Here is a 12,574-nt window from a genome sequence, read left to right as displayed (position 1 = left end):
GATCCCGGGGCCGGGGATCCGAAGCGGACTGGGGCGGGAATGCGGACCGCGGGCTGCGCCTTCCTGCCCCGCCGGCGTGGCATATGCCCCGGGGACAAAAAAGGGCAGCTTGTTAGTGCGGTAGTTCTCAGTTCGGTGTCGCGGTTTGGGTGTTTTCCGCGTGTTTTACCTTGTGCGAAGCACGGGTTTGGATCCGCGTTTTACTGGGGGAATGGGATTGCACATTTCAGAAGGATGCCTGTCGGAGAAGGCAGCTGCAGCCTCAACCTGTTTTTCTTCCTCAGGTCATGTAGAAGAGCAGACTTCATGTGAAGATGGGACTGTTGGTGTTTATGCGTAACCTGCTGCTAGCCCTCTGCCTCTTTTTGGTACTGGGATTTCTCTACTATTCTGCGTGGAAGTTGCACCTTCTCAGATGGGAGGATTCAAGTAAGTGAGCACTGTGTAGCTGCTTCTGGGCTACCTGAAACGTCTGTCTTAGTTGCAGTAGTACTGAGGTGATTCTGATTTAGTAATATTAGAAGGGTGTGATTAAGCCAAATCAAATGCTGGAGCAAAAGCTTAAGGGGTTGAATTTGTGATTACCTAATGCTCTTTATGGCTTTACTTTTATTACTGGGTACAAAAGCAGGTTCATGTTCCATAAATCTAGTATAGACTTCAGTTCTTAGAATATTCTGTGTTAGTTTATGATGTTTAGCTGTCAAAATCAAGAGTTTGTGTGCTGAGGCTTTAGTTGCCTGATTTTTTTCTGTATGTTTTAAAATATTTAAGACAAGGGTTTTATCTCTGCTGGATTTTGATTTCTTTCTATAATTGTATATGCTGGTTATCTCATCTTACTTTGACCTTCAGAAATCCTCACATTCCATTTATCTTACATGCTATTATCTGCTAGCTATCTTTCACCTAAAAGGATGTCTCAATCTTTTTAAGTCCAAAGAGACATCTGATACCGTTGAGTGCAATCTGAGGATGTTACTGTGTGGTGATGCCATAGGAGGTTTTGGTTGCAATGAGATATAAATGGGGCTGAGGTTTGATTACTTGGTTACTGCTTTTATTTTTGCTTGTGTTGATTGCTTTCTTGCTTGCACGTGAGAATTGCATATTAAAATATAAAACCATGAAAACAATTCCCTCCTCTTCCCCACCCTCCCAAAACACAAGCCAAGCCTTCTTTGCAGCTGTTCCACAGGCTGTTTCAGATGTCTCGCAGCCGACTGTTGCTCCCTAGATCAGTGGCTGAGAAACACTGATCCGGAAGGATTGTTTTTCTGTCTGACAAAAAGCTGTCAGCCAGATTCTCTCTTTGCTATGTTGCGTTTCTGTGCATGCTGCTGGAGGTCTCTGCTGTGATGCTTATTAAACTTAATTTTTTTTCTAGCTCTACATGCTCTGTATCTGTTGTTATGTGTTCTAAGTAGTTTTGCATGATGACAGATGATAACTTGGATATGACATTTGCACTGATGCAGTGACTTTGACAGGAGGACTGCTAAAGTGTCTTATAGTAGAACGGGTATTGTGAGACTGAATTTGTAAATGGAGATGGATAGTGTCTCTCTGAGCAAGGACTGTTTCTTCAGGTTTATGGTTCAGGGAGGGAGTCAAAAATCTTGATTGTGACCTTCTGAAAACTTGCACTTTTGTCGATGAGATATAGAAAATCCTTCCTGCATGAAAATAAGTACAGAATGTAATTGGAAGAACAGTTTTGCTGTATCTGCTACCGCATGATGATCTGTTACGAAATTATACCATCTGCCATCCTTTACCTCCTTCATACCACCAGAAGTTGCATTGAGAATTAAAAAGGCAACCAAAAAAAAATCCTTCAGGCCTCAACTTGTATCTGAGTTTTGTTAAATGTAGAGGAGAAACTTTGTGTTTGTGGCATATACCAAGGTGCTGGCAAGGGTTCTGAATTTCTTCATGTTCTCCTCTTTGGATTTTGTGCCTTTAGTTTTGTGTGCTGTTTGTTACTTTGCGCCATGTCAGTCCCTGGGGAATTTTGTGGTAACTGCCTTGCAATGCAACTTTGTAAATCTATATGCACCTTTTTCTAATCTTGCATGTTAAGTTTATTCTCGGAAGTTGCAGAGCTTGCATTAAGCTTGTTCAACATGTACTAAATAGTGATGCTATTTTTAAGATTTCACTTACTGATCTTTATCAATTGGACAAAGTGATACAGGCTGTACCGTTGTTCCTTTTCTTCTAGATGCTTTTCTGTACTGTGCCCTAAATATCAGAGGAAACTCCTTGAAATATTAATGTAAACAGTCTAGTGTGAGAGGGCAAAATTTTATGTGATTACTTTTGAAAATAGTTAAGGTGATACCAGTTTTCAGTTGTCTTCAGAGTTTTGTATGTGTCAAAAATGTTTTATTTATCACGTCACTTTACACAGGAAGAACTTGTGCAGATTTAGAACACAAATTTAAAAGCCCATATTGGGAAACTCGATATGAAGAGTTAATGTTAAGCTTCTATAAATAAGTGTTTGCAAGTTAACAAATGACAAGCGAAGTTGGTTGTTTAACCAGGCTTAGGCCTCCTCGAGCGTGTGTAACGTGAGCCAAGGAGTGATGGTGCAGCTGCAGTCTCTGCTGTCTGGAGGGAGCCTGGCTGAGCCGGGCCCGCAGGGCAGGCGGTGCTCCATAGCCGGCTGTGGCTTTACTTCCCGAACTGCGAGTCTGTGCGTGACCTTGTAGATTTCCTTGAGATTGATACGATAATGCCGATGTCCCCAAAGGCAAAGCTAAGTTAGGCGTGTTAATTTTGGGGTGCTTTATAATCTAAGCTTATTGATTTTCTGTGCAAGTTATCGTCTCATTAAATTATTTTTTCTTCTCTTGTGACCAGCATCTTTATTCGGTGTAGTAGCGACTGCCTAGCTTCAGCAGTCATGTCCATCTTGTGTCTGTCTGTCCCATTCTTTGGGCTAGAGGAAGCTGAGCTGATCCTGACATCCGACACTCATGCAATCTCTTCAGGCACTGGGTTTAGTAAGCTCGATACCTGTATTTATTATTGGACACAAACAAATTTACCGTAGGGCCTGGTGAAAGAGACTTGATGTGCTTGCTTGCTGCTTGTGTGATTCGTTCCCTCAGTGTTCTGGAAAACTGTATGTTGTGGTTACTGATGAATTTGAAAGGTAGCTTGTAAGGCATCTAGTCACGCTGATTCTTCCATGTTTGTATATTTAGCTGCTGAAATAAAGGAATTAAGTAATTTGTTTATTTGTACTTCTGACACCTCCCAGAAAGGAGCCTAAACTTCTGAATAGAATGAAAGCTACACTGAAAGCTCAATGATCCTCTTGCCATCTCCATTTAAGTTTACATCTGTCCACCTTGAGTGATGTCTTAGTGAGTTCTGAGAGATTGTTCTCTTTCCTGTGTGACTCTACACCTTGCCAAAATACAAAGGGTGATAGGAAAGAATTCATTCTCGAGGGCTTATCTTTCCTGTGACAAGAGCAATTTGAATTCAGCTGATGTGAACTAATTAAGGTTGAATTAAGTTCAACTTCTTCCATTCAAGCCAAAACTCTGGTGAGTGCTACCCATCCCTCACCCTTTTAGGAAGTGTCATGGCTGACTGCTCTTCCCCGAGCCTTGTCTTATGTCTGTGGCAGTATATTGTTAGTTCTTGGAGCAGGGGCAAAGTGCAAAAAAGCGATGTGTGAGTGCAAGAGCACCTTTGAGTTCTGGGGATCATTTGAAGTATAAGAGCAGTGTCTAGGACAGAGGTAAGCTTTAGCTTTTCTTTTTTCTGTCCTGATTTCTGTGATGCAGCTTCAGTCTGTGACAACAGCAGTAGCAGCTGTACACCGTCCTTGCACGTTCTTCCCAGACAAGCAGTAGTGACAGTTGCTGCAGAGCTCTGATTAAGAGTGTTGGGTTGCACGGAGGTGTGCTAAGCACGTAGAACTGGTAATGTGATGTGGAAGGCAAACAAAAGTTTGGTATCAGGTTTAGCTGTCCTGTACATTCTAAGGACCTCACAGCAGCGGATAGTCCTAAAGCTGTTTGCTGTTTTTCTGGACATTGAGTTGTCAGGAAATTCTTACATACTAGCAGTAGTGCTAGGAGAAAGTTTTGAAGGTCTAAGCTGCATTGCAGCTTTTTTCCTAAGAACTCTCTGTCCTGTCCCTTCCACCTTCCCTGATGCCTTTGGCTCCAAGGAGGAAGGAAGATGTTATCAGGAGTGTGAAAAAGACAGCACATGGGAGGAAGGTGGCCCCTTAGCTTTGAAAAGTAGGATGGGAGATGGAGTCTTGCTAACAGTGCTTCCTAGGTTTGCTTTTTCAGCTTGGAGGAATGAATTTTTACTTGTAACTGAAGGGCAGAATATAGTAGTGTTAAAATTTAATACTGATGTTTGTTACTTAACCTGGTTCGTGTATAGCTGATTTTGCAACTTAAAAATTTATGTGCTGTAAGGAAGGAATGATTCCATTAAAAAATTGTACTGGCTGTGGAAATATTTGACTCATTCCTCCAAGGCAGCTTTTTTTTTTTCTCCTCAAAGTATTGAAATATACTTGGGACAAGGACAGTGTGACACTATTTTCCTGTTCTCTGTTGTATTTCTATCTACATTAGCATTGAATTAATTTAAAGAAATATACGCTCTACTTTAGGTACTTTTGCCTAAACCTAAGTTAATAGAATTTGTAGATATAGATTTTGAGCTTGTCAGTTTGAATGTGGCTTTTGAAACACCTCCATGTATGTTCTGTTTATGTCTCCATAAAGAAATCGAGTCACTACTCTGTCATCTGTTGCTCTGTGTTATTTTCAACTTTAATTCTGGAAAGGCAGCCAAAGAAATAAAGCTCTGGGAAGAGATTTTCTGAAGGTATTTCAGGACCCTTATCCTTTTTATATATATTTTTTTTTAAATGTCTGTTTCCATGGGAACTGAGGAGACATAAACAGGCCAAACTGACTCACTTCTGGTTGCAGGTTTTTAGTCTGCTTGCATTTCTATGGAAACCAGTCTTGCAGCAGAAATGGGTAAATTAATCAAAAGCAATCTGACCTTCATCTTTAATATATATACCGATTTCTCTCTTTCAAACTGAAACAGTGTTGTTGTCGATTCTTGTATCAGGGACTAAAAATGTACTGAAGAAGTGTGTCTTTTTACAAAGGTTTGGAATGTGTGTGCTCTTTCTCACGTGGCTAAAGCCTCACGGTATGTGTGGTGGTAAGTGGTGTGGGTACGACTGTAGTGTTTTGTTCTGCATTAAGGGATTGGACCTTGCATATGCTGACATCCCACTGCTTTCTATTCTGTTGTTTAATGAAAAGCAAATGAAAAGATGATCACTCGGTGTGTAAGCAACTAGGCCATGGAGACAAGCTTGTCCTCTTCGTGGAGAGAGGCATGCGAGAGATTTGTGTTCAGACCCTCATCTCTGGGAGTTACTGTCCTACTTGCCTTTGCCAGAATAAGGAAATGCAAGAGTGGTCCTATAAAAAATGACATCTCTGAGCCAGCTCAACTTGGCATTGGAAGCATAAATCTCTGATGACAGTGTTCTGAGCTAAGCTGGCAGTCATGTCCCTTTTGTGAGGGGTGACAAGCAAATGGTGATGGTAACCATCTCAGTTGCTCTGGATCCTTCTATGGCTTTAGCCTAAGGTGGTGGGTGTGTTCTTTACAGTAGACTTTATTGCTGTTGCTGCTGCCTGAGTAACTTTAATCTGGTGGGGAGTATTTTTTTTAAAAAAAAAAAAAAAATAAAAAAAATAAAAAAAATTACGCAGTAGTGTAGGTTTCCTGAAACAGTTACTTTTTTGCTTTTCAGGAAGAGACTGGGAGCAGCATCCAGACAGATTATTGTGAATTCACTAACACTTGTGTTATTCCCGACTTCAAGGTTTGTTTCATCTACTCAGCCTTCTGCAGTCTCTGTTAGAGCTGTACTCATTGCACCAAAACTGAGAACAAATGTTTAGCAATTTCTTGTAACGTGGGTGCAGCTTCAGATTTAGGGAATCTCTTTGCTACTTTTCAGATGCTTTAGGAATTTGAGGATCACAATGATATTTTTTAAAATTTTAAAAATAGGATGTAATGTTATCGAGGCAGCAGGGAGTATTAGCAACAAAGATGTAAAAACAGGAGTTAAAGCAAGAGTTTTCTGGTAAAGTAGCCTAACTTTTCTACATTTTCTAAGGATTTTCCTATTGGGCTGAAATGTTCCACTTGTGTTCAGCTTGAAACGGACAACTTTAGTGTGCTAACTACGGTGGGTGAGTGCAGAACACACAAAAAAATTGATTTAGTGCCAAGAAATTGTTACTGTCGTTCAAGTTACTTTGTGTTGCCTGTCAGCCTGCCGGTGTAAGGAGCATGGCTGAACTTAAGCTCCTGCAGCTCATGACATTCAGTTGTGGTAGTATCTTCCACAGCTGTAATTGTGTCAGCTACTTTTTGCTTGGCTGGAGACAGATGTGTGTGTTCCCGATTCCTCTTGTTCTGGCTGTTTGATGCAACCTCACAGAACTGCCTGCTGGTTCCACCAGAGGCAGCTGCCTGTCTGCTACCAAGAAACTATTTACTCAGCAAATATGAACTGGAATTTTTAAGGTCCATGAAAGTTAAAAACAACAACAACAACAACAAATTCACAAGCGCCTCTCTTTTTTTTTAGAAGGCCACACATCACAGAGTAGGCCAAAGGAATAGAGGAATGAAAATACTTCATCTTTTCCTGACCTGTTACTGCATATTTAGTGAAATGCCCAACGCTACTTTACAGTCTTGCTGCTCTGGGGACCCTGCTGTCTCTCCAGGAATTTGTAGTGCTTCTGTAATGTTAACTGTGCAGGACAAAACTCTGCTGGGGCAACGAGAAATGATGCATGACAGAGCTGTTGGGGGAGGGACCAAGCATAATTGTGCCTTGTCCTTGGGATTTCTGCAGAGGAGGATAACTCTTTGGACACTCTTCCTGCTTTAGGAACCTATAGGGGTGGGGCGGGTCTAGTGAAGGGCATTCAGAGCATAGGACCCCAAGCAATTTGTGGATTGAGGAGTGGCTCTAGTGCTGTAGTTGTACTCATCTTATTCTGTCTTAATTTTAGCTTTTTCATCCTGGGGTTTCTATTTTATTTCTGAGCTGATGCTGGCTTTTTAGCAAGATAGAAAAGGAAGGTGCAAGAATACTTCTCCATCCCCTACACACAGGTAGGCTTTAGTTTTACATCCTGAAATAAAAGATAAAGGTGCTCTTGCATCTCTTGACAACAGCAGTCTTGCTGTTTAAGTAAGTCCCTCTTCAAGCCTTTGCATTTCTTCCTCTCTCCATTTGTCTGGCTAGCTGATGGGTGCAATTGAGTGACTTGCCCAGTTCAAAACAGAGTGTGGTTTTGTTTTGCTCAGCTGACCTTAACCTGACTTAACATTTTACTTGTTTCACTTGTTCAAATCTGGTGCATTTTCTCCCTCTCCCTCACCAAGTTTGTTCCTGTAATTTTGGATAGACAGATGAGGAGAACATTTGTAAGGAGCATCTCTCAGTTTCTTACACGCAGCCAAAGCTGCGTCCTCCAGAACAGTTTTTCAGAGGTCAAAATCAGCAGCTTTCCATATTCTGGAAGGTACAATGCAGTGAAAGCACTTTACCTCTCTTAGCAATTGCTCTGCAGCTGAGTGCTTTCAGAGGTGAAAGGCCTTATTCATCGCAGCTGACTGTGAACCCCTTAGCAGAGAGTTCAGCTGGAAACAATACCTCCCTGTGAGGACTGTCTCATCCGCGCTGGTGAGTGGTTCTCTGCCTCTCCCCCGTCTTGTCCCTGTACATCCCGTACTCCTCTGACCTGGAGCCGATGCAGCACTGGTTCTTGTGCCTTAAGATAATACCAGCCTCAATGGAGGCTCCACCCTGTCACTTGTTTGATAGAGTGGGTCACCCGGACTTTCTCCTTTGGCTTTAATACAAGCAGGTTGGCTTTGGGCACCTTTCATGCCCATTTCAATTCTGCTCACGTCTGTTCTGCTGATGTTATTGGGGCAATAACTTCTGGCACAAAGTGGGTAATATGTGATTTGTCTCGAGTTGGGCAGCTGTTGTTGCTGTGATCTTCTGGCCATGGCCTTAGTATTGATCCTGACTATGTCTGTCACACCTAGAAATGTTTTGCAGAGGAGATTTTTCCTAGATTATTATTTTCTGCCAACCTTTTTGGTGCTCTTGTCACTATAACATCTCATTTTTTTCTCATTGCTGTCTGGGTTTACATCACAGTGTCAGGCTAAGGCAATAAACCAGCCAATCCTGGGTATGACTTGCAAGGACAAGTACAACTGGGTCATGAGGTATTGCTCCGTATGAATTATGTATCTCTTCTACACTTCAGAAGGAATGTAATTGTGCACCCAGGCATCAAGTAAAAAGTAATTTGTACTGTGTGTGCATATGCTAAATAGATGCTTGAACCTGAGATAGCTGTTTTCAAGTGGTTAATCCTTCATGGCACCACACGATTATGTTGCATTTCTATGTATTGATGTCTTGAGGAAGTAATAGCTGAGGATGGTGCCAGAATCCTAGGCAGGTACAGAAACTACAGGAAGTTTCTTAACCAGTTCTTGGTGTTTTGAATAACCAAATGCCTAGACAATCCAAGATATATATATAAGGGACAGAATTTAGCATTTCTTGTTCTGTTTAAAAAAAAAAAAAATCAGAATGTGTTAAAACTAGCTGTTTCCATTTTTAAGAGCTTATAGACATATGTGTTGCTTGTCTTAAACTGTTTTCAGATGCTAGGATCCCTACTTGAAGTCAGTCCCCATTAGAGCATGCCATTTTTTTTCTAGCTATTATCCTGAGTATTTCAGTGTTAGGGACACTGATGGAACATGAGGTTCATCTGAGCTGCAGCAGTGCAGTATATACACCCTGTAATAGTTCCTGGATCAAAAAGAATTAATACAGTGTAACTACAGAAAAGTTCAACCCATAACTTTTCTAGCTACAGGGAGTGTGCATGTTGTGAGGAATGTCTTTGTTCAAAACGTTATGCACAGATACAAGTATGCTCTAAGAGAACTAGTGAAAATGAGATGGCACACAAATCAATAAAAGCTGAGTTTTTCACAATGGGTAAGTTGTGTTGGCTTCCTGTGTGTGAAGGCTTACTATAAATAAATTTTGACAGAGTTAATATTTTATTAGTGCAATTGCATCTTGTTATCTTTGTCAGAAATTAATCTTTCCAGTATAACATTAATACTTTATAAGTATTGTGTCTCGAGACCCTAATAAAAAAAAAGGTAGTGTGACACATTTCTTAGGATGAGGGGTGATAACTTAAATAGACTTGACTCAGGAAGGCAGAGGAAGCTGAGGCACGGGAAAAGTGACATTATGTGTGTCATACAGCAACTCAAGGGCAGAGATGTGAATACAATAAAGGTCACAAGGTTCTTGACCTAATGTCCAGTTGGCCAGATGAGGCTCACTCTGCTGTAATGATGCATTCTATGTCTGTGTAGTTCAGGAGAGCAGTAATATGCTGAAGTTGCTTGCCTGGGGCAGAGGTCATCTGCTGATAGTTGTAAAAACACAGCAGGATTTCAAAGTACTGTATTGATAATAACAAAATGGGTGATGGTCTGCATGGACCATGTTGGTGTCTCCGTACAGGCACTATAATTAGGGTATGAAGTGGCCAATGTGAGTTGCTGCTAGAAGCTGCCTAAGATACATCTGTGGAAGAGCCATAACAACTAAGTGTACAACCTGAACAGTTGTGAATGCTTGTTTGGGGTTTTTCAGCCTTCAGATTTACCATATCAAAGACATTGTACTTCATGCTTTCCAGCTGCATTAATACTGCAACTGCCTTTTTCTTTTTAAAGATAATATTTTTTTTAAATAATGGAAAAAAAATTAATATTGCTCTCCATACTTAAACCCAGAACTTTCTTTTCCTCTCTTTAAACTTTAAAAAAAAAAAAAAATACGGTCAGGCACAGGCTAAGCTTCCAGAATTTCAACTCAGAGGATGAAAAACTGAGCTTCTGAAAAGGGGAATAATGGAACAGTTCAGGTGGTTTTAACCATAGCAATCACTAATGCTCCAGGTATAATTAGAAATCTAATTACTGTGAATTTAGTTGCTAAGGCTTTTATGCCTTTTGAGACTTGCCCCACACAATTCTTTCAGGTTCCAAATAGAGCATTGGCAATTCTCTATTATACTGCTAGGAAATTAACAATGCTGCTTTTTTTCCTCTTAGCACTATTGCCCATAATCTCTGTTCAGAAGTCCCTTATCTGAATGCTGGAAAGGCTTTTAATATTTTAAAATATGATTCATTGTAGCAATAATTTCTATATATTTGAGTTTAGAGCTTTTGTGTTTGGGTCCAATACTTCATTAGAAGCGGAAGCCTTGAGTTAATATAAAGACTGCAAATTAAATTCTATTGGCAAAATGTGTTAATTGTGGTTGGGTTGAGGTTTCTAATTTTTTTCCTCATATTTAAAAATGCTGTAGATGTAGCTTGAATATTTCAAAACTTTTGAAAGGTAAGGTTGCACATTGGAAAATATGCTTTATTTGCATTACAAAAATATTAAAGCTTCATTACTGTATATTACTTTTGCTTGTTGCATATTTTGTTTCCTACAAAGTTAGTTTTATAATTGCAGCATATTGCATTATTTGATAAATAGTTTGTGCTTCTATGAATAGAGACCATGCTGTTTTATGAAGGGACTAACTTTAGGCTGGTGTTTCCTGACCTTTGAATGCTTTAAGTTTCTTGATGTAGTTACTAGAACTTTTCTTTCTTTAGAAAAGAATTAGAAATAGCTCACAAACTAGGGCTGAGTACTCTTTATGATGTACTCTCCTATGCAAATTACACTTCCTGCTTGGATGGATGGATGGATGAAATCTGCTGTTGTCTAGTGATTGACTGCTTCCCTGTTACAGCCTTGATGCAGAATTCCTTCTTGTGATTAATGGTAAGTATGGCTTCAGAAAATAGCAATTGAGAAGTGAGAGAAACGATTAGGTGAAGAACCAAAAACTTGGTATTAGGAAGTTCACTCATTTCTAGCAAGCTTGGTAATTGTAGCATAAAGAACTAAGATAAGAATTTTTCTGCAGACTTTAATGTCACTTCAGGAGCTTAGGGCTACACTGGTTTTATTGAAGACTTAACAGTGTAGCCAAAAGGTTTAAAAAGCCCTCTTGACTGTTGTGTGTTAGTTGCTGGTTTTGACATCATGCAGCACTAGTGTAAATAGACCTTTCTCCGCAGGGGTGTATTTGTTTGTGCCTTTGCAGGGGTGGAATTGCCCCGTAAGTGGTGTTCCTTATCCTTCTCCCTGTTCACAGGGTTAACTAATCTTGTGATGATTTCTTTCTTCGAGGATCTGTTTATAAAAATGTTTGACATATCTGGATGATTAATTTTGTGTTATTCCATCCATCTGGAAGAGCCAGCCAGATAAAACCTGTAAGACAATTTCCTTCACAGCCAGCTTTGCTGCTCATGTTGTGGATCGGCTGGATTTGAGGAGTTATTCACACGTGGATGAAAGTATTTACTAGACGTGTGATATTTACTATCAAATCTCTGTCTGAGGGCTCTATGTAATGTACCTGGAACTGTCTGCTACAGGTTTCCTATTACATCTTCCTGTGTGAGCCATTCTTTTTTTTTTCCTTGTTTTGTGCTTGTCTCTTTCTATAAGCAATGATTTTTTTTTAAAGGCACATTGGGTCTCATGCTTGAAGAGGTGAAAGCTGTGTTTTTTTTGTTTTTTTTTTTTTCTCCTCTCTCCCTAAGGAATTAATTTTTTTTTTTTCTGTTTTCTTATCTTCCCCCACTCCCCAGTTAAATGCTTTAATCTTTGTAAAAACTAAATAACATGCTAGGGTAGGTAACGTGAAGTGAATTCTGGACTTAATGTACTGCAAAAGTTTCTGCTGAGCCCATGCCTAAGTATGCAGCTTCTGCTCCCCAGGCTTGCGTGCAGATGCACTGGAAAACTCGTTTGTGTAGTGAACTGGACCAGGGACCTGATGAGTGGGAAAGCCCGGGGGCCACCACTTGGCTCTCCTATGGAAGCCTGCGGTTCTTGCCGGTACCGCCCGAGGGCAGCAGCTGCCGCCGCTTCGCCCCGGCAAAACCTGCGGCAAGGGCAGGAAATACTACTTAAAAAAAAACCAAAGCGACACACACAAAAACCCCAGAACAACCCAAAAAGCACGGCACTGTTCTTTCCTTTGCAGTTACAAAGGGGCAGCTGCCATTCCCTGAGCAAACTTTAGTAAATACTGCATTAAAAATACCCTCCATAGAGTCGTTTGGTTTTAGAGTAACTTAATTTGGAGGAACCTTATTATTCATATCCAGTCCACTCCTGTTGCCAGTAGCTAGTGTCATAATCTGACCAAGTCTCATCTTGTGACAAATTTCTGGTTTTGCATCCAAACATTCCTGTTCAGAAGGTCTTTTAGTGCCTTATCCTAATAGCTGGATTTTTTAATCTTTTTTTGTTATTAGTGTTTTTAAATTCAGTTTA

General features: G+C 40.4%; 1 protein-coding gene across 1 annotated transcript in view; it reads left to right on the top strand.

Annotated features, from left to right (window-relative positions):
- Positions 1–314: 314 nt before the first annotated feature.
- Positions 315–12,574, top strand: part of ST3GAL3 (ST3 beta-galactoside alpha-2,3-sialyltransferase 3) — a gene marked incomplete at its 3' end in the record, with an annotated part of 137,336 nt that continues 125,076 nt past the window's right edge. Inside the window, exon 1 of the mRNA XM_008948285.1 lies at positions 315–429. Within this exon, the coding sequence (XP_008946533.1) occupies positions 315–429 (115 nt within the window). The remainder of the gene's footprint in view (positions 430–12,574) is intronic.

This window comes from Merops nubicus, unplaced genomic scaffold (genome assembly GCF_000691845.1).
Source record: "Merops nubicus isolate BGI_N331 unplaced genomic scaffold, ASM69184v1 scaffold26569, whole genome shotgun sequence".
In the NCBI taxonomy this organism is placed as follows: Eukaryota; Metazoa; Chordata; class Aves; order Coraciiformes; family Meropidae; genus Merops; species Merops nubicus.
Note: the sequence above shows the minus strand (reverse complement) of the source record. Positions and strands in the feature narration are given on the sequence as shown.